The sequence below is a fragment of the Gymnoscopelus microlampas genome (assembly GCF_963454915.1).
Source record: "Gymnoscopelus microlampas genome assembly, chromosome: 11".
Lineage (NCBI taxonomy): Eukaryota > Metazoa > Chordata > Actinopteri > Myctophiformes > Myctophidae > Gymnoscopelus > Gymnoscopelus microlampas.
Genome location: NC_139948.1, coordinates 1,192,319 through 1,215,231, shown reverse-complemented (window position 1 = coordinate 1,215,231; position 22,913 = coordinate 1,192,319). Strand labels below are relative to the sequence as shown.

The following is a 22,913-nucleotide window of genomic DNA, read 5'->3' as shown; positions in this document are numbered from 1 at the left end:
CCACATGCAAATCACCAAGGCAAGGCCGATAGGACGCCGGTTGACCCTCTCCACAGCCACATATTTCTATGTTGCCACTACTGTTGTATTCTACTGGCTCACATGCCTGTGAGGAGCCCCCACCGGTAGGACGCAGCACCTCCGTCCTACTCCTCCTGCTCAACATTCTCCGCTGACAGTCTCCGCCTCCCAGCCTGGGGGGCGGAGGAATGCGGGGAATGTTGAGTGCTGGGGCACCACCTGTCAGCAGGGAGTGTTGGGCGGGAGGAGTAGGACGGAGGCTCTACAGTACGTCCTCCCGGCTGGGGTTCCTCACTGGCAGGTTAGTCAGTAGGATGCAACAGCAGTGACGACGACTACAATGGCTCGAAAAAGGGGTAAAAAGCTAAACAACAAAAACTACTTGAGTAAGCGGGCTAGCTAGCTACATAACGCCAAGTGGCATCACTTCCACACCCGTGATTTGCAAACGACTGGCTCTGCAATGACATGCACGTGGTCGATTACTGTGGGTACCGAGATGATCGCTGGATTTGTACCCATTTAGCCCTTTAAGACCGCGAAATGTTTGTCATTTTAAGTTTCTTTGGCTATTCAAAAATAGCAGATCTACAAGCTCATCGTGCGATGAACTTGTAGATCTGCTATTTTTGAAAAATCGTGATCATTTGAGCAAATCTTTGAATATATTTTTATGAATACATTTTTAACTCAAATCTGTGCTTCTGGGGGGTCCCTGGAACAACATATTTTCAGATGGGGGTCCGCAGCCAAATACCTATAATTTTGGGGGTCCTTGACATGAAAAAGTTTGAGAACCACTGATTAACTCATTGAGTGCCAGGATTGCCAGAATTATTTCAGAATTGATTCTGAAAAGTGCCAGAGTTTTTTTTCACAGAAAACAAAAAGTGCTTAGGAAGCGAGATACAGCCTTTTTCAGTTCTAAGTTAAACAAGGAGTGGATGGAGCTGCACATCTTCAGATGATGATATCTTGGGTTTTGAACATGTTTTTCCAAAAAAAAAAAGAAAAAAACATTTTTTTTGTTTTTTTATGCTAATTTTTCAAAAACACGTGAAACACGTTAATGGCACCCAGCGCCATAGCGCTAAAAACACGTGAAACACGTTAATGGCACTCAGTGAGTTAAAAAGAAAGTTAGGATTTAGAAGACATTGGTAGAATCCCCCAAAAGCAAAGATTTGAGTTACAAATGTTCGCTTTAGAAAAAAAAAAAAATATATATATATATATATATATATATATATTCAAAGATTTGCAAAACATTTCAGGATTTTTCAAATTAGCAGATATGCAAGCTATGAGCTGCTATTTTTGAATAGCCAAATAAATCTTAATATGACACAGATGTGACCAGGTCTGGTGTTTAGGGCATCATGTCGCCCATTGACAAAGACTAGAAAATAGCTTTTAAACTTTTTTTTTTTTTTTTGTGATTTTCGTTTTTTTTCATATTAACACAGTTCGAATGTTGAAGAAGGTTTATAGTCCAAAAGATAGGCGTTTTAGAATCATTAAGTGGTTTAAATTACATTACAAAAACAGGAGTGTTTCTGTGTGTTTCTGTCGGTCTTTTGGGGGCGGAGAGTGGTTTTAACTTGCAGGGACAACATTAGCATGTGAGTGGTTTTGGTTGGTTGTTGGCCCATTGTTCTCCGGTTACAAGCCTAATCCCCGCCCATCAGTATCACTCCTCTCTGTGGTGGTGTAACGTAACTTAAGTACATTTACTCAAGTATTGTACTTAAGTACAATTTTGAGGTATTTTTTACTTTACTGGAGTAATAGCCACTGGGTGAATATTCAACCTGAGGCTGAAACTAACTTCACCACGGTGGGAAGCGCCGAAACGGCCAGTATTGCGTTAGTCTTTTTCGGGACAGAATGTAGTTCTATTATCAATAATAACATTGTGGCGAACACAGCAGCTCTGAGGGCAGCCCCAGCTAAACAACAGGCCGCTCGACGTTCGTATTGAAGTATTTCACTGAAGATGTGGACAAAACAACGGTGGAATAACGAGCTATAGGCTAGGAGCTTAGCATTGTTAGCTCGCGGTCAAGCGTCATGGCTGAACGTACAGTTGGTGTTTGCATTTCTCCATTTACAACTCGTAGATCAACATAAACGTTCAGATTTAAAATATAAAGTGCTTATCTCATGGCCACGGGTGTTATAATTATGTACGGGCCCTCATAAGTACCCGTATCTTCCGTATTGTTTAATAAAAAGCATTTTGATCCAATTGATGGCCATTGTCTCCGTTGTTTTTCAACTACACGGCCGTATTGGTTGGGGGGTGTATTGCACTCCTGATACGTTATAACTCTATGAGAAAATGGCCGCCGATCAGATTAAAATGCTTTTTATTGAGCAATATGGAAGATACGGGTACTTAGACCCACCCGAAGTTAATGGTAACATCCGTGGCCATGAGATAAGCACTTTATATTTGAAATCTGAACGTTTATGTAGATGTACGGGTTGTAAATGAAGAGTGCAAACACCAGGTTGGAGTTAATCCAGGACCTAGCTGGTCGTGTCTTCATTATTAATAGGTAACCCTCGACTGTTAGTCGACTACCAGTGGGTCAAATTTAGTGGTGGAAGAAGCACTCGGTGGTAGCAATACCACAATATAAAAATACTCTGTTACAAGTAAAAGTGCTCAAAATGTTACTTGAGTTCAATCAAAGTAAAAGTACTAAAGTCTTGGTATCAAAATGTACTTAAAGTACCTAAAGTATAAGTACTAAAATGTTTGAAAATAGCTGATCTACAAGCTCACAACGCGTCGCAATGCGCATTGTGAGCTTGTAGATCAGCTATTTTCAAATAGACTATGTATAAAATAGGGCTAAAGTGGTTAATGTATGTTTTATAATGTAATAATTTATATCTGCAAAGTAACTAGTAACTCAAGTTTAAAATGATTGTAGTGGAGTAAAAGTACAATATTTTCCTCTGATCTGTAGTGGAGTAGAAGTTAAAGTATTGGAAATACTCCAGTAACGTAAAAAATACCTTTAAAAAAATGTAATTGTGTTGCATCAAATTTCTATATGGTGGACAGCTGACTGAAAGGTGTCAATGGGGGAGTGATTAGAGGAGTGGCTAGGTTGAATAAATGACCCATTGTTCACGCCCATTACCTGGAGCTGAGAGGTGCTAGAAGTGGAAATTCTTTAGGAGGGATTATCTCAGTTTGGACTATTATAGATAACAAGATTAAAATGGTCACATCTTCTTCAAATGTGTTCCAATTTCAATGAATGATACATCATATGAAAGCTTATATTCTGTACTTCAACAATCTGTAATAAAATGAAAAATGAAAAATGCCTACTTGATGCCTAAAGCACTGGACCCGCTCACAGATGCGTTCTCGGTCTTGATGTGTTTAAATCAGGGACCCATTTAGTTTGGTGACACTTGGTGGATACAATGAACCAGCTGGTAGGATGGAAAAAGAAGAGGTATTCTGGGGCCAAAGGGGAAGTGATTGACTCTTAGATGCCTGCACTAACTAACATGCTTTCTCTTCCTCACTGCGTAAAGCAGTGGTTCTTCAACCTTTTCGTGTTCAGGGCCCCACTTCTGACCACTTAACCCGGTAGCCGTGTTAAGTGTTCAGATTGGGTGCGCCATTTTCAGAGCATGTTTGTTTTAATCATCAATGAACCGATTGTGTTCCCACTTGGATCAATGAAACAAACAAAGTATGCTTTAAGTTCCTATTTTCTTTTTCTACATTCAGTTTCCTAAATATTAATGTTATATCGTCATTCGTCATTACAATCTCAGTGTTTTGCCACATTATTTGGGGGCCCACAAGCAATGCCCTCACGGAGAAACGCTGACGTAAAGAATCGTGTTTCCAAGCTGACCGCTTTATGGCAGCGATTGAAGATGTTGTACAGCTCCTGTCAAAGCTGCTTTACAGGATCATCTCCAAAAATGTGAATATCGTGGAAAATGTCATCTTGTCCATAATATAATAAAACAAATGTAAACCTTCATATATTCTAGAATCATTGCACGTGAAGTGAAATATTTCCAAAAATATTCAAATATTATGTAAAACCAATACAAAAATACAGAAAGACATTATGTTCATTTATGCACTAAATACTTAACTCCTTCTACACAAATGACGATATTCTATTTACATTTTTTGATATGATCCTGTAGTGCTGCTGCCGGCTGCCCCACTATCTTTTATTAGGTCAGTTCATGTCCTGTGAGATTGGCTCACTGAGTTATTTTTTCTTCCATTGTAGCCCGTCAAGAATGACCCACATTTCCACCACTTCCTGCTCAGCCAGTCTGAAAAGGTAGGACTCTTTGCCTTTCATTGTGTCACCAGGTCTTTGTCCCCCTGTACTTTGTCTTGTTGAGTTTCATCCCTGCTAGCCACGGGGAACTACGGATGGTTAAAACATGGATTTAGCCATAAGGGACACAGCATTTTTAGGATGGCATTGAAAATAGCCAAACGATGTGTGACATACATATGACATACATATGTACTATGTTACACAAGTAAGTGTAACATAGGGGAAAGTATAACGTCAACCCCTAAACCTAAACTTCTAAATCAGGGGTCTTCAACAGGGGGTCCGGGACCCCCAGGGGGTCCTCAGAGTTACTACAGGGGGTCCGCCAAAATCTTTGTGTGATATATATTTTTTTTCCCTCAACTCGAACCCTAGCATCCCTATTCTGAAGAGAACTTTAGCCAAAAATAGCAGATCTACAAGCTCCCAACGCCTCGCGCTGCGAGGCGTTGGGAGCTTGTAGATCGGCTATTTTTTGGTAAAGAGGTATAGGTGTAGAGGGAAAAAAGAGCAGACCAAGTACACAAAAAAGTTTCATCTGAAACTCAAGTGTATACAATATAGAGGGGGTCCCTGCTTCATCTCTCTCTCAGCTAGGGGGTCCTTGGCCTGAAAACGTCGAAGACCCCTGTTCTAAATACCTATTTCTAACCCTAAACCCAACCTGAATCTTTTCCTAATTCTAAACCTCGTCTCTAAAAATCTTACACACACACACACACACACACACACACACACACACACACACACACACACACACACGTGCTCGCGGCACGCCCATGTGAAACTTTGGCCTCTAAGGCGTAGCAATCCGTGGCGCAACTAACTTCAATGTTTGCTCTTGATGTTGAAATCTCCCTTTACATACTAGTGGTTAAAAAGTTAATTTTGTCAATAAAGAAGTGATAGAGTTGGAGAATACATTTAAAGTAAAGATAAGCAGACAACAGGCTCATAAGATCACTTTATGGGTGGACAAAATCACACCTTTATTACATCATTTTGCGTTTAAATGGCGTTTTAAAATCTATATATTTTTTAACTGTTCCATTGTTTATGGAGGCAAGTATTATTTTTTTAATAATTTAATAAAGCTGGTTCTGATCTGTTTATGCTCAAGTTGGGCAAGAGTCACAAGGTATTTATAAGTACAATATTTATGTTTTTTCTTATCTAATGAAACATTGGGAAGGTAAAGCAGAAATGTAAACATATCTAGTAGCAGGACAAGTTATTCTGCTTCTTATAATCAACATTATGCAAACTACAGCCCTGTGGGCTTTCATTTAATAGACTTCCACTCCATCAACAGAAATGTTTTTTTTTGTATTAAATTGAAACTTTAGAAGTGTGCAGCCAGATACCCTGTATACACTTATACTGTATGTTGGTTTGTTTACTGTTGAGTGAGAAAACAATGTTGCACATTAAGCTAGACCCCCCAAAATAATTGTGAACCACTGCCATAGTTAAAGCCTGATTTATACACCATAGAACAACAGTGTAGCTCGTTGTCAGGAAGTGACCTTCAGAACTGAAAAGGATCTACAAGCTGACAACGCGTCGCAAAGCTTGTTTGGTTTTTGTCGTATTCCTAAGCCAATAATCCAATATTTTACTAATTGAAGTTAATAGAAGACCAATCTTAACAGCAAAAGTAAGAGGGTGAGTAATTGGAAATTGGAAGTCTTTTTTGGGGTTGTTTAAGAGAGACCCACCCTGATCCATGTGACCCGAAAACATAAGTATTAATCGACCTGAGCCATTCATTTTTTTGTGGATGGAGTTGGTTGACCCACCCGCCAGAACCCACGATAATCGCGTCTGAAGCTTACCAAAACCCGCCCCCACCCATGGATCAAGCGGCTGATATCAATACCGGACAATATGTCATGTCTTCATCAACATGCTGTGTTTTGCGTACAGGATGTAACTAACTGAAGGCTTCTGTTCTCTGCAGCCCGCCTCATCAATGGAACCCATCAGCAAGCGCCTCAAGATCATCGAAGAGGTAAATGATCTCTTTCCTAATTCACACAGCCATCAGTTGCCTTTTTGTATGATACGTTTATTGAATTTCATAAAGGCAACCATAACGTGGAGATGTAACGCAAATCAAGGACAGTTGTACAAAGGACAGAGTAAGAGGAATACTGTTCTCTGTTCATTTGCATAAATAATTGAGAATCTTCAAATCCAAATGAGGACGGGCGAGGTCTCCAGTGGGTTAAACCAGGGGTCTTCAACGTTTTTCAGGCCAAGGACTCCTCCCATAGATAGCTCCATAGACTTATTTGACAGCACTGTCAATGCGTAGTGTTGAGTTGGACTCATGTGTATTTTCAAACAGTTAAGGGGGCGGCCATAGCTGAATGGTTAGTGAGCCCGCCTAGGGAGCCAGAGGCCCTGGTTGCCCCAGGTTCGATTCCAGGCCAGGTCAGCATACTGTATGTATCGATGAAATGAAATTTGTCCCTGAGCAAGACTCTTAACCCCTAATTGCTCACAGGTTCTCATTGGAAACAAGACCGCAAGGACTTTCATGAACGACCTGTTAAAAGGAATTATCCTTATCCTTATCCTTAACAACTTAACCCCTCAATACTTGAGAAAACTTGTACTTGATCTGCTCTTTTTCCCCCCCTACAATAAACTTTTTTGCCGAAAATAGCCGATCTACAAGCTCAGCGAGGCGTTATGAGCTTGTAGATCTGCTATTTTCGGCTTATGTTCCCCTCAGAATAGGGATGCAAGGGTTCAAGTGGTTAATGTAAAAAATAAAAATAAAGATCCTATTGCACAAAGATTTGGCACCGCCCTTGTAGTAACCGACTAGGAGTCCCTGACCCCCTGTTGAAGACCCCTGGGCAGTGGTGGAAAAAGTACTCAAATGTTTTACTTAAGTAAAAGTATCGTAGTAGCGTTGCCAGCTACATTGCTATTGGAACTGTTGTTCAAGCTACATTGCGTAAATGAGAAGGGTTGAATAGCACAGGGAACTGGTTAATGGCAAGTGAGTGTTTTCTTCCTTTTATTAAAACAAGTTGCCGCGCTTCACTGCGTCACTGGAGCTCTGGGATAAAGTTGAGTCCAAACATTATTATTATGTTTTTGTAGCGCGTCACGCCAGCCACACAGTGACGGGTGTCACAGTGACAAATGCAATAGGCTCAATGCACAGCGGCCATATTGGAAAGAAATTGGGCCTCTTCCTTACTTCATTCATAGTTGTTGCCAGCGCAAGCTATTTGAGTGCACGGGAGTTGGGAAAATCCTGAAAAAGACACGCTGTGATTGGCCAGTAGTCAGTGGCAGTTGGGGCAAACTCTCTCCCCAAAACATGATTTACGATTCTGTGCCTATCGGTACATAACTCGGGACAGCGCTGAGTCGGCTCAAGTGAACTTTGCAACGTTCGGCAAGGCAACTTGCTTGCTCGGCGGTACCTCTCATAGCTCAAGTTCGATTGAGAAGGCGCGCCTCCGTCATGGTCAAAAACTATACTTTATAAGCGGAAAAAAACAGTCTGTGGTTGTTGAAAAAATAGTGGCGGTAGCGGAATTTGATTCCAGGAGGTTGGGGTTGGCAGTCTAATGATTAGCGAGGCAAGCCACTGAGGCAGTTGCTGGAATGGGCTTTTCGGACTGTATTAGAACGTGACAACGCCCCCACCGAAGGGCCTTCCCAAGTCCAGTAGTATAGTTCCAAATATAGCGTTGCCAAGTACTGAAGGCTCTGTTCCATTCTGGTCAAACAGAGTCAGGGTTCTGATATTGTGCATGTTGACTCACTGGAACCACTCTGCTACACTAGTGGGTCTCAAAGTGTGGTCCAGGGACCCTCATGGACCTTGCGGGTCCATTTGTACTCTCTCAGAGTTATGGGGGTCCTTGAAATGAAAAAGTTTGAAAACCACTGTGCTACACTAACAGAGCCTTCACTGGTATCATTGGTAACACCTGTGATGGAAGTAAGGAAGAGGCCCCATTTCTAACCATTCTGTCAGAATTGTTTCCATTCATCTTTATAAATTCTATAGCTGTTTTTTTAAAAATAAATCATAACATTATTAAATATGGCCTGTCTTGGCCATTTGCCCAGTGCATTTTTTTTTGTTTAGTTTACAAAGCCAAATTTGGATGTATAAATTCCAACGTTCAAAGCCAAAAAGCACAGTTAAATTGTTAATCGCAATTATTTTTGCAACAATTACTTGTCGACTAAAATGTGACAATGTGATCCTCCTGACGACTTAATTGGTAGCTTCATGTCACTGGCTTCCATTGGAAAAGCCTGTTGCTTTCATGGCTGCTAGAGTGTGAACGCAGCATAACTGTGTCATTTTTAGATTTGAGCTAAAAAGCATAATTTTACACTTTGGGCTATTCAAAAATAGCAGATATACAAGCTCATAGCGCGGCACCGAGTGCCGCGCTACGAGCTTGTAGATCTGCTATTTTTGAAAATTCGTGAAACTGTGTGCAAATCTTTGAATATATATATTTTTAAAGCAAACATTTTTAACTCAAATCTTTGCTTCTGGGGGTCCCTGGAACAAAATATTTTGATGGGGGTCCGCGGCCAAATACATATAATTTTGGGGGTCCTTGACATGAAAAAGATTGAGCACCACTGATATAGAAACATACCTTTTTCAGAAAACTGTTGAGATTTAGGAGACATGTAGAATCGGCTTCAGGTCTCAATGGGTTAACCCATTTAGACCTGAGGCCGATTTGAAAAACGCCTTCTAGATCTAAAAATAGCAGATCTACAAGCTCATACCGCGGCACTCGGTGCCGCGCTATGAGCTTGTAGATCTGCTATTTTTGAATAGTCAAATAAATCCAAAGTGACACAGATGCGTTCCAGGTCTTAATGGGTTAAGCCAGTGGTTCTCAAACATGTTCATGTCAAGGACCCCCAAATGGATATGTATTTGTCCGCAGACCCCCCCATCTGAAAATATTTGGGGGCGGCAGTGGCTCAGGGGTGGAGTGGCCGGGTAGTGTGAGCTGGAAAACCGCAAGGTTCCCAGTTCGATCCCGGGCTGGGGCACTCCCCTAGAGTTAGTGTCGAAGTGTCCTTGAGCAAGACGCTGAACCCCTAATTGCTCCCGATGAGCAGGTTGGTGCCTTGCATGGTTTCCTCCGCCATCGGTGTATGAATGTGTGTGTGAATGGGTTAATGGCACAATCAATGTAAAGCGCTTCGGATAGAAGCGCTATATAAATGCACCATTTACCATTTATTTAGTGCCAAGGACCCACCATAGATTTGTGTTGTTAAAATGTTTCAAAAACATGTCCAAATATTTAACTATTTTTTCCTAAGATTTTTTGAAACTAGCAGATCTACAAGCTCACAACGCTTCGCAATGTGACGCATTGTGAACTTGTAGATCGGCTATTTTCAAATAGCCGATGTATACAGTAGGGTTAAAGTGGTTTGCTGGGTATCGCCCTGTGTGTGCGGCCTAATCGCTTCTTTTGGGCTTGTTTTCATTGACCTAGTTGCTTGTTTCTCTCGCACAATCTGGCAAAACTGGATGACAGTTGAAGTGATGGCTGAAAGACGGGCACAGATGTATTACCAGACAGTGAGCTGTAAGACTAATACATATGAAAGAGATTAGCTGGATTATGAACATTATACAACTCTTGATGTCACACTTACATTTTCACAATAATTTCTGTATTGTCAGGGTTGTTTCCCAACTTTTCAACATTCAAATGCTCTGAAAATGCTTTGAATAATAAGCAAGTTGAACGTTCTCTGTGTGTCTTTCAAACATGACTAGTCCAGTCACAATTATTACATAATCGGCTAATCACAATTATTTGACACTAGACCATACCCGGTCGGTGCAGCGCATCCGTGGGGGGATATGCGCACATGATCTGGCAACCCGGGAGGCAGTTCGTCCCATAGCTGGGCAGCCCCGTAACCATGGCGACAGTGTTTGACACAAAAACGCTAATAAGAAGCTGAGATTTGATGAAATTGAAAAACGGGCTTCACAGTTAAGTTCAGATGGTAATGGTCAATGGCTGTGTGCAAAATCAGAGCAATTGGTCCAGCCAGTGAGGAGAACCGGGTATCTTCACTCACGTACTCACCACCACTACAGAGGTTACTAGAATTATAGTATGATAATGTGACACGGGGCTCGTACATCGGCTATTTTCTTTTACAGTTTGAAATGATAGTCATTAAATATGTCAGTCATTTCTTCGTATTTCTCGGTTATTTGTCATATCTGCAATTTCCTCTACAGAAACATATTTTTTTGTAATGTTCCAATGTTCAAACACACTTAACTCATTAAGACCTGAAGCCGATTCTACATGTCTCCTAAATCTCAACAGTATTCTGAAAAACGTATGTTTCTATATCAGTGGTGCTCAATCTTTTTCATGTCAAGGACCCCCAAAATTACACTTATTTGGCCGCGGACCCACATCAAAATATTTTGTTCCAGGGACCCCCAGAAGCAAAGATTTGAGTTAAAAATGTTCGCTTAAAAAAAATATATACATATTCAAAGATTTGCACACATTTTCAAGATGCTGCGCTATGAGCTTGTATATCTGTTATTTTTGAATAGCCCAAAGTGTAAAATAATGCTTTTTTAGCTCAAATCTAAAAATGACAAAGTTCCAGGTCTTAATGGGTTAAATCGCTAAATCACAATTATTTGTGTGTCAATTAATCAAGTATAATGTCATGATTGTGACGACCCTAAATCTGAGCTGTTCTGTTTGGTTGTTCAGGACACAACGTCGACGTCTATCCAAGCAGCAGACAGTACGGCCATCAACGGTAGCATCACACCCACAGATAAAAGGTATGTTCATGTTCACATTCATGGCTCTGCTATAGTGAGTCGAAGTCTGGAGGGGTCTTTGAGCAAAGTCATAGATCCTTAACATTCTCCAAGCATAATCCATAGTCGGTAACGATACAATATTTGTTCCAGGCTGTTCTCCCCTTCGAATTGACTACTGAGTAAACAAAAAAGTGAGACAAAAAATAAAAAGACAATTATTCAATAGCTTAAAAGCTCGTATACAACATTATTGGAGTAAAAAATAGTAAAACAAAAATGAAATAAATACAAAACAATGCATTGTTGACTGTTTATTTTTCTTACAAAACATATAGTATTGTTTACAGTTTCCTGTCTTTTCAAGTAAGGCCAGTGGGCCCAGTTTCTATAGTGTTCATGTATGGTTCTGAGAGCTGGATAAAATCCTTCCGCTTACCCGAGCTATGCATATTAGTCTTTCCAAACGGATACAGTTCTTAAGCTCACTTTGCCAAATATTTAATGTTAGAGAGTGTTTTGACCTGAAGAAGTCCAAAACCCAGAATCTTAGGCTGGTTTGCTGTCCATATGAAGTCATTTTGTGTATATTCCAATGTCAGTGTTTGGCACTTAGAGGGACTTGAAAGGGTGTTTGTGAAAAAAAAAGTACCTTTGTCAAACAAATGTATTAGAAAGGTTTTTAAAACATGCATCATTCCAATCTTGTCAAAATGTTTTTCAATGTCCAATTTCCAAGCATTTAGTTTATCTATTGTTGAGTCACTCTACAGTGCTATATGTAACCAACATAATATAATATGCAGATATGTGTACTCTCCCCTCTAAATGTGTAATTAGTGTTGATATGTTTGGTGCTAGTGTGCACAGTTCCATATATATAGATACAGTTCCATATATCACTCACTAGAGCTAGTAGCTCAGTAGAGCATGTTTCACATGGTTCCTGTGTTCTTCAGCAACAGACTGAGTTTTGGGTTCATTCTTGTTCTCCAGGATAGGCTTCCTGGGGCTGGGGCTGATGGGAAGTGGCATTGTTTCGAATCTATTAAAGATGGGTCATGTGGTCACCGTGTGGAACCGCACCGCAGAAAAGGTACCTGGACAATGACATGACATCTGTAGCCAATGCTAGGGTCTTCATCACTAGATTATTTCAAACGTTTGCCTCGATTGCAATTAATTAATAATCATGAAAAAGAAAATTGCAGATCTACAAGATCGCACAAAACCTGCTACTAGATTAATCAATTTACATACATGTTATTGGTTGTAAATTTCAATATATTTTTGGTTAATCGCCCAGCCCTTGTCTCTTCAAATAATTCCATTATTAATATTGTTTACTGGTTCATATTTGTGTTAATTTGAAAGTACTGTATACCACAGTGACATAAGAATGAAAAACCAGAAAAGCATTGGTCCACGTGTCACGGGGACATTGTGTACTGCACATTGCACACCCTCATTTCTCATTAATAATATTATTTCATTGACTTCTGTGTCAATAATATGCTGATGCACGTGTTTTTTTTCCCCGCAAGATGCACCCGTTTCTTCAGTCAGTTGACTTGTAACCACTTGAACCCCAGCATCCATATTCTGGGGGGAACTTTTTCCAAAAATAGCAGATCAAGCTTGTAGATTTGATGTAGAGGAGAAAAAGTGGTCCAAGTACAGAGACGATTCACTAAGTCTAGCGGGTTTAACCCTTTAAGACCGGGAACGCATCTGTGTCATTTTAAGATTTCTTTGGCTATTAAGAAATAGCAGATATACAAGCTCATATCGTGGCACGAGTGCCGCGCTATGATCTTGTAGATCTGCTATTTTTGAAAAATCATGAAAATGTGTGTAAATCTTTGAATATATATATATTCTTAAAACATTTTTAACTAAAATCTTTGCTTCTGGGGATTCTACAAATGTCTTCTAAATCCTTAGTTTCTTGAAAAAAACATATGTTGCTATAATATCAGTGGTCCTCAAACTTTTTCATATTAAGGACCCCCAAAATGATATGTATTTGGGTCCGCGGGACCCCCATTTGAAAATCTTTTGTTTCAGGGACCCCCAGAAGCAAAGATTTGAGTTGAAAATGAATATTATATTCAAAAATTTGCAAACATTTTCATGATTTTTCAAAAAGTAGCAGATCTACAAGCTCATAGCGCAGCACCGAGTGCCACGCTATGAGCTTGTATATCTGCTATTTTTGAATAGCGAAAGAAATATAAAAATGACACACAGATGCGTTCCCCGTCTTAATGGGTTAATAATGCAGACATCTCACGCATGCATACATCATTTCCAAAAGCATGAAAACAAACTTACACCTTTTTATTTACATGATCTGTAAATAGTAAAAGTTAAACATTTCGACGTTGCCTTTTGTGTTCCAGTGTGACCTGTTCATCCAGGAAGGGGCCAGGTTAGGACGGACCCCCGCCGAGGTGGTCTCCATGTGTGACATCACCTTCTCCTGTGTCTCTGACCCCAAGGCTGCCAGGGATGTGAGTACAGGAGAACATACTAGCAGACAGTGGAGGAAAGCAAGGTATGCTTTTGTGCAACATGTTTGAAATGTTGGAATACCTACAGACAGACATGGCCTCACGCCCCCCATGGTGCTCCCCAAAGGGGGGCCTGTTACCCTAGGTTGGGAAACACTGTATGAGGGCATGCCTCCAGGTCATTGTTAATTTTGTCGACTAAAACTATGACCTTTTTCACTGACGAAAACCAAATAAAAACTGCTATGATGACTAAAACAAAAGATGCTGACAATTTTGTCAACAAATAAAAACTAGACTAAATGTTAGGGAGGGACAAGTGGAGAATAGATTAGAACAGTAGATCTAAGACAAGTCATTTCATGCATAGTAATACAATCATGCAAGTATAAATCGGGCATTGCGACGCCATCAAGGCCCGCCAAAATACAATTTTGACTATTTAAATCAACTGCACATTTAGTCAACTAAAACTAGACTAAAAAATTTAACTTTTCAGATGACTAAAATGTGACTAAAGCTAAATGGGATTTTATTCAAAGGACTATGACAAAAACTAAATAAACCTTTGCTGTCAAAATGAACCCTGGTGAAGATGGCTCTGTGTCATATAATATAGATTGTCCATGCAGCAAATATCAGCCATTCTGGTTGTGACAGAGACGATGTTTTCCACATGTGTGCAGTTGGTGATGGGGCCCAGTGGAGTGCTGCAAGGCATCAGACCAGGAAAATGCTACGTGGAGATGTCTACCGTAGACCCAGAGACCATCACAGAGCTGTCACAGGTACACACATGCACGTGTGCGCAAGCGCACACACACATACACTTGTGAGGGCATCAACATTTTTTCTGAATGCCATTTGTTTTATGTTGGGGCATTCTAACTGTAAGCCTAAAACCGACTGTAGATCGACAATGTTCCGGTGCACAACACCAGCGTGCGACTAAGCATAAATCAGGCATGACTATCTCTGATCACTAAACCTAACTTCTAAACGCCTAATCCTAACCCCAGCCTGAATCTTTTTTTATATTTGTTTATTTTTTTTTACCATGAAACAACATTTTCTCTTGTGAGGACCTGGAAAATGGTCCTCACAACGTCTATTTATCACATTCTACTATACTTGTGGGGACATTTGGTTAGTTTTACAAACACACACACACACACGCATTTGAACATCCGATGACACTTTCATCAGATGCTTCTTGAATCTAGCCATGGCCCTCTCACGTCTGTACACAAACATAAGGACACACATACACACATTACATTCCACATTTTTGGGGTAAACCTTGGAACATTTCTGCCCATAATGACATGGTTTCAAGCCAGCCAACATTTTACAATCTTCAAATTGTAATTACAGAGTGTGTAATTCTGCCCTGTAAATGTTGAGAACATGAAACCGTTATCTACTCTTCAGACATGAAGGGTATTCGACCAATACAAGCATGACGTGGTGCTCACGGAAATGTATAAAAACATTGGACTCATTTGGTTTCCAGTACGACGGAGGTGGCACTTGGAGTCTGAATTCAGGGAAAAGTAGCCTCCAGGGCTGTCACGATCATGACATTTTACATATAGATTAGCTGTCACGCAAATAATTGAGATTAACGATTTAATTGTGTTTTTGTCGTTGAACACATATGAATACATACAAAAAATACATTTCTGTTTGGCTTTTAGGCTTTGAAGTTGCACAGGGCAGATATGACAAATAACCAAAATATACAAAGAAATTACCAATCATTCATTAATCCTCCAATAAAGCTCTGTGCCTCTGTAGCTCTGTCTGTGCTGTGTGCAAAAAGCGTCCAGTTCTCCTCAGTGCCTGGAGCAATTGATCGGCATTTGCACACAGCCATTGACCATTACCATTTGCACGGAACACCGAAGCCTGTTTTTCCGCTTTCCCCAAATGTCAGCTGTTTGTTTTTCGTCATAGTCGACAAATTAACACTGATCCCAGTCTAGGAATTCGAAGAACCACTGCTTTCTGCTGATGATTCTGCTCTTGTGTGTGTGTGTGTGTGTGTGTCTAGGTGATCACGTCGCGGGGCGGTCGTTTCCTGGAGGCTCCGGTAGCAGGCAGCCAGCAGCTGTCCAACGACGGCATGCTGGTCATCCTGGCAGCCGGAGACCGCACCGTCTACGAGGACTGTAGCAGCTGTTTCCAGGCCATGGGCAAGACCTCCTTCTTCCTAGGTATGCTCCTCAGCATGCAGCCAAGTGCTGACCAGATTTTTGCAAGAGAAACAAGAGGCCAGTCTATGAAAGCAAGTCCAAAAGCAGCAACTAGGGCCGCATGATCTCTCACACACACACACACACACACACACACACACACACACACACACACACACACACACACACACACACACACACGGGGACCCCAGCAAAATGACTTAACCCATGAAGACCTGAGGCCGATTCTACAAATGGCTTCTAAATCTGTAGTTCTCACACTTTTTCGTGCCATGGACCCCCAAATGATATGTAGTTGGCAGCTGACCCCCCCATCTGACATTTTGTTGTGCCAGGGACCCCCAGAAGAGAAGATTTGTGTTAAAAAAATCTAAAAAGATTTTTTTTAAATGTTCAAAAATAGCAGATGTTCTTGTGACGTGCTGCAAGATTGTAGATCTGCTGTTTTTGATGGATGATGCTTTCCTAATTTTAATGGGTTAATATAGCATCAAAATCCGTTTTACGATTTAGGCATTTAGCAGACACTTGTAATCCAGAGCGATTTACAGTAAGCAAAGGTAAACACGAGGTAATACATCAAATGCATAGAGATTAGTGTAGTGCCTCAGTATCTAGTATCATAGGTAACCCAAGAACAAAGTCAGTCTAAACATTATATTATCAAAAAATAAATATGTACATTGAAACTATACAAACTATAGGATGTCAGATCAACAATTGAACCTGGCATCTGTCTAAATAACATGCGACCATGTGACCTAAATCACATTTTACATAAAACTGCATGGTCGTCGAGGCTTGGCCAAGTGCTACGGGCTAAAGTGGAGTCTGAAGAGTTTCTTAAGTTACACTATGAGAACCCTAATACATCAACTAATAGCCGATCGACAGCTATTTTCAAATAATCATATAACTGTGTGAGACATTTTACACAAATCTTGTATGGCGGTCCCGGGCATTAAATCTTTTCAGATGGGGGTCTGCGGAGAAACGCATATTAATTCGGGGATCCTTGACATGAAAATGTTTGAGAACCACTGGTTTAAACAACATCAGGAGGGAAGCCCAAAATAAGCAACGACACTTTGGAAACAAGCCCCAAAGAAACGCAATCCGCAACTACACTTTACAGTTGGTGCTCTACAAGCTCAAAACGCGTCGCTTCGAGCTTGCAGATCTTCTACTTTTGATGCTTTTGTGTGACCTGTGTCCCAACAGCGACGATATCAAACTGGGAGTCCATCCGCTTATCTGGAGTCGGGTCACAGGGGCAACTGTTCCAGCTCCAGATTTCCCGGCCAACATTGATTTAAGGGGCTTTCTTTCACACTGTTTCACTAATCTCACATTAGGACTTGGCCATACAACATATTTCAGTCGTGAGATTTTATTTTGCTTTAGTCCATGAGTTGGATTTAGAGCAGGGGTTTCAACAGTAACTGAGGGGTCCTCAGTTACTACAGGGAGGCCCCAAATCTTTTTAGCGACGGGGAACCTTTTTTTGTTGGCTTATATATTGTCTATTTTCTGCGAGGTTTTGTCTATGTGGAAAAAAGAGCAGACCAAGGGCAGCGCCAAAGGTTGACTTAGTATTGAGGGTTTAAGTGGTTAAATGTCTGAAAATACACATTAACATGAATCCAAAAGATTAAAGGTAGGGTAAGTGATATGTTTTTGTTAAAACAAAATGTTTGTTTTTTAAAAGGTTAAAGTTCTATATTGTGATAGTAATCATTGCCATATAGTGTTTGTACAGTAACGGGAGTCTCTGCGTCTCTCCAGCGCTTTAACACATTCCATGCCAGCGTTTAATGTCATAATGTACTCACCAGTGCCAGCGTTTTTTTGTTGTTTTTTTGTTTTTTTCACGTCGCCATAGACCTCGTTAAAATCCTTAAGATTGAGCTCTAAACTGTTTGTAAACACAGCGGACATCCGACTGCTTCGACCAGTGAAAATCCCATGCAAAACGGAGCCGCCATCTTGTAGTTAAAACGGTTTATGTTAAACAGTGATCAGCGACGAGAAAAACTACAAAGAGAAAATGGCGTTTCAGTGTCCGCTTTAGAATGGCCGATGGGATCGGCAAAACCGGATCCCGGATAATTCCGTTTCCGGTGGTGCTACCGGAAACGGAAGTGGATCGAAAATTGAAAAAAGTGCAATATGAACGTTTAAAAAAATAAAAATAAAATTAGGTCTGCGCGATTGGCACTCAATGTGTTAATAAACAGAAAATACATTTTCAGGTAGGTGACATTTCATCAGGAGAGGGTAACCATTTATCAGCTTCATTTTTATAGTGTTCCAGTTCTATTTTTTTCCCCAGCTCATTTATTTGTCATACAGTAACTTCCAATTTCACTTTTTTAAATCTGTATCCTGTCTGAGTTCTCTATCCTGATTGGATAAAATCCTCCTGTTACTGAACAAACACTCTATAGCAATGAGTACTATCAGAATATAGAGCTATTCAACACTTATTTTAACCAAAGGAAATCACTTACCCTACCTTTTAGGCTTTAATAGAAAAGCTAATGTGTAAACAAAACAAATTTACAGTGCTGTCAAACAAGTCTATGAAACTATCTATGAAAAAAGTTTAATCTGAAACACAATTTTATACAATATGTAGTGGGGGGTCCCTGCTTCATCTCTCTCGGCTAAGGGGTCCTTGGTCTGAAAAACGTTGGAAGACCCCTGATTTACAGGTTATTGTTTTGTTGTTTGTTGAAGGTGAAGCCGGGAACGCAGCGAGGATGATGCTCATACTCAACATGGTGCAGGGAAGCTTCATGGCAACCATCGCCGAGGGGCTGACCCTGGCCCAGGCCACCGGCCAATCACAGCAGACCTTACTGGACATCCTCTGTCAGGGTCAGATGGCCAGCACCTTTGTGGACCAGAAATGCCAAAGTAAGTCACACACATATACCACAGAATACATCCAGCTGACAGCGCAGTGTTGATTTCGTCGACTAAAACTATGACAAAAAATGTCTGTCGACTACCTTTTTTCACTTGCGAAAACTAAATAAAAACTAAGCTATGATGACTAAAACTATAACTAAATATACTGACAATTTCGTCAAATAAAAACTAGACTAAAATGTTAGGGAGGTACTAGTGGAGAAGAGATCCAGTATCACAAAGACCGAAAATAGCTGATCTACAAGCTCACAACGCGTCGCACTGTGACGTGTTGTGAGCTTGTAGATCTGCTATTTTCGGGCATGCAGCTAAGTGTAAAATCAGCCATTTCGATGGCATCACGGCCCGGCAAAAATACATTTTAGTCGACTAAATCAACTGTAGATTTAGTCGACTAAAATCTTATGATATTTAGTCAACTAAAACTAGACTAAAAGTGAATAAAAAATTGCTGTCAAAATGAACACTGAATGACCCAATAGTCTGCAATACTTGCTCTGTTATGGAAGAAGTAGATTATTGCACTGCCTCTGTGTTGGCCTCTTGCAATTATTACATAATCACCTGGTTGAAATTACAGATGGCATTTAAACAGACGCTCTTTATCCAGAGTTACTTAGAAGTTAATGATTGAAATGGCAGAATAAGCTGACAACACGTCGCGCTGCCACGTGTTGTGAGCTCGGAAAAGAGGTTTGGTGCCGAGGGGAAAAAGAGCAGATCAAGTACAGTGCCAAAGGTCACGTTTACTAAGTACTGACAGTTTGAAAAGTCTGAAAATACTCTTGACAGTGCTGTCAAACAAGTCTTATGAAACTATCTATGCAAAGGTTTAATCTGCAACACAATGTTATACAATATGTAGTGTGTGTGTGTGGGGGGGGGGGGGTCGTTGACCTGGAAAACGTTGAAGGCCCCTGCTCTAAAGTATTAAGTTCCACAGCACACTCAGTCTTGACATGTAACAAAGTGGTCTCAGTGTTGACCAGGCCACCTCTCTGTGTCAGATATCTTACAGGGGAACTTTAAACCAGACTACTATTTGAAACACATCCAGAAGGACCTGAGGCTGGCCATCTCCATGGGCGACGGAGCCAACCACCCCACCCCCATGGCAGCAGCAGCCAATGAGGTGAGACAACACTGTCTACACTTGTCATATCATAGCGAGTGCCGCCCTATGAGCTTGTAGATCTGCTATTTTTGAAAAAATATTGTGAAATTGTATGCGAATCTTTGAATATATATAGATTTTTTATTCAAATCTTTGCTTCTGTATAACATATTTTGAAAGGGTGGTCCGTGGACAAATGCATATCATTTTGGGGGTCCTTGACATGAAAAACGTTTTAGAACCACTGATTATAGCAACATATGTTTTTTTTTCACAAAACATGTTAGGATTTAGGTTTAGCCAGAAGCATAGATTTGAGTTACAAATGTTCGTTTAAAAAATAGATATAGATATTTTTAAAAAAAGAATAGAGTATCTACAAGCTTCTTGCCGCGCTATGAGTTTATACATCTGTTATTTTTGAATAGCCAAAGAAATCTAAAATGACACAGATGCGTTCCCCGATTGAATGATTTGATCATCGCAATGAATCACTGTGACAGGCCTACTTTCTGCCATGCGTTGCTGTGGTAAAGACACTCCTCTTCCCAGTGCTGAGCATCGCACTCTGCATGTATTCTTTTGGCAGAGTGCTCGTCTGAGCGCTTCAAGCTGAAAATAGTTTTGGGGAGGACGCTCGGTAGGTAGGGCAATGGTTTCCAAACTGGGGGCCGCCAAATGATTTTGGGGGGTCCCTAGATGATTATCTAACGTGCAACATTGTTTTCTCACTCAACTGTAAACAAACCAACATACAGTATACGTGTATACAGGGTATCTGCAGATTTCTAAAGTGACAATTTAAGGACCTTTTTAATTTAAAAAAAGACACTAATAAATCCATTACTACGCCTAAAGGTAATCAATAGGGCTGGGACTCCATTAAAAACAATTATCTAATTAATTAGAGGCTTTGTAATTAATTACTCGAAATGTATCGCATATCAATATTTGACCTGAGAAGCAATTTCTTTTCAGTTAAAACAAATAACTGGTATATGAGCGAATCATCATTGGTATCTGAGTGAATCAATGGGTGCATCAATCAAGTTTAAGCAACTAAATATAGTTTTTTTTTTTATAAAGGTGGTACTAAACAGACCAACAGATCAGTGCACGTGTTACCATAAAGTGCAGCAATTTTAGGAATATATTCAGAGATTCAGGTCCACTCTTCTGTCGGAGAGTTTTTTTAATCTAAATTTCCCATCCACTGGGCCAAGCAAAGCAGTCTGATTGACTTCTTCTCCCATTGCGTGCACTGGGGTTTGTTGTCTGTTAGTTGGTGCACTTGTATGATCGGTAGGGGTAAAGTACACGTCCACCACCGTGGAGTCTAGGGGTTCGAATCCACCGTGGTGTATCCGGCTCGGTGGTGCGTCTATGCGAACACAATTGGCCCGTGTTCGGGGGAGGGAAGCCGGGAGGGGAGCCTGGAGGGGAGGGTGATATTTGTCACTGCACGTGTGCCTACAGGCTGGGGTTGAGTGGAAGGAGTAGGGTGGAGGCGCTGTCCTTCCGGTGGGGGCTCCTCACTGGCATGTGAGCTAGTAGGATACAACAGCAGTGGCAAGCAATAGATAGATAAATAGATAATAGATAGATATATAACATGAGAACGAGTGATCAAGATTGCATGGTAGCCATATCTTAGTCATCTCTGTCTCTGTGTCATTTTAAGATTTCTTTGGCTATTTTTGAAAAATCGTGATAATTTGTGCAAATCTTTGAATGTATATTTTTTTAAAGCAAACATTTTTAACTCCCTGGAAGTATTTTGAGATGGGGGGGGGGGGGGGGGGGGTCCACGGCCAAATACATTTTGAGAACTACTGATATTATAGCAACATACGTTTTTCTTTCAAAAAAGATTTACAAGACATTTGTAGAATCCCCAGAAGCAAAGATTTGGGTTGCAAATGTTTGCTTTAAAAATCAAATTCAAAGACCCACATTTTTTTTTTAGAACAGCAGATCTACAAGCTAATAGCGCGGCACTCGCTATTAGCTTGTAGATCTGCTATTTCTGAATAGCCCAAAGAATCTTTGAATAGCCCAAAGATTAGCCTATAGATCTGCTATTTTTGAGCAGCCCAGTCTGCAGCAGGGAAATTGGGAGCTGAGTCTGCAGTTCTAACTGCAATGGGGGGAGTCTGTTCCACAGTTTAGGGAGCCAGGAGGGAGAAGAGTCTGGGACGTGTGGAGCGTTGTGTGTGTGTGTGTGTGTGTGTGTGTGTGTGTGTGTGTGTGTGTGTGTGTGTGTTGACCATTTGTGCATTGTTTTGTCTCCCTGCAGGTGTACAAGAGGGCCAAGGCGTTGGACCAGTCGGACAACGACATGTCTGCAGTCTACAGAGCCTACATTCACTAGAGCCAGATCTGCACCTCTCCTCTGGACCAGCTACACTTTAACTCTCTCCTTTTTACTTTGCTTTTTACTTCCTCCCTCTGTCTAATGATTTTTTTTTGTTTCTCCTTTTGCCTGGCGCCAGTTCTGCCCGATTTATGCTCTTGTTTTTGTTGCGCGTCCGGTTGTCGCGCGCGCCGAAAATAGCCGATCTGCGAGCCTCGGCCGCACGGTATGAAGTTCCCTGCCCATAACCACTTCAACCCTGTATGGTTGAACGGAGTCGCGCACGGCTCTATACTAGCGTCTTTTCGCTCTACATGAAATATCTTAACCCATTAAGACCTGAGGCCGATTAAAACATGTTTTCTAAATCCTAACAGTTTTTTGAAAAAAATATAAAAAATATTTTTTTCACGATTTTTCAAAAATAGCAGATCTACAAGCTCGTAGCGCGGCACTCGGTGCCGCGCTACGAGCTTGTATATCTGCTATTTTTGAATAGCCAAAGAAATCTAAAGTGACACAGATGCGTTCCAGGTCCTAATGGGTTAAAATAGCCGCTGGTCAAGCTCACAACGAGCTTGACCATCGGCTATTTT

At 40.8% G+C, this 22,913-nt stretch overlaps 1 protein-coding gene across 2 annotated transcripts in view; it reads left to right on the top strand.

The window, feature by feature from the left end:
- Positions 1–22,687, top strand: part of glyr1 (glyoxylate reductase 1 homolog (Arabidopsis)) — a 34,043-nt gene extending 11,356 nt beyond the window's left edge. For both annotated transcript variants that reach the window (XM_084072695.1, XM_084072694.1), the window contains 10 exons: positions 4,305–4,358; positions 6,322–6,372; positions 11,135–11,208; positions 12,184–12,283; positions 13,590–13,700; positions 14,387–14,488; positions 15,754–15,916; positions 18,656–18,835; positions 19,858–19,982; positions 22,261–22,687. In XM_084072695.1, the coding sequence (XP_083928821.1) occupies positions 4,305–4,358; positions 6,322–6,372; positions 11,135–11,208; positions 12,184–12,283; positions 13,590–13,700; positions 14,387–14,488; positions 15,754–15,916; positions 18,656–18,835; positions 19,858–19,982; positions 22,261–22,335 (1,035 nt within the window). In that variant the 3' untranslated portion in view covers positions 22,336–22,687. The remainder of the gene's footprint in view (positions 1–4,304; positions 4,359–6,321; positions 6,373–11,134; positions 11,209–12,183; positions 12,284–13,589; positions 13,701–14,386; positions 14,489–15,753; positions 15,917–18,655; positions 18,836–19,857; positions 19,983–22,260) is intronic.
- Positions 22,688–22,913: the final 226 nt, after the last annotated feature.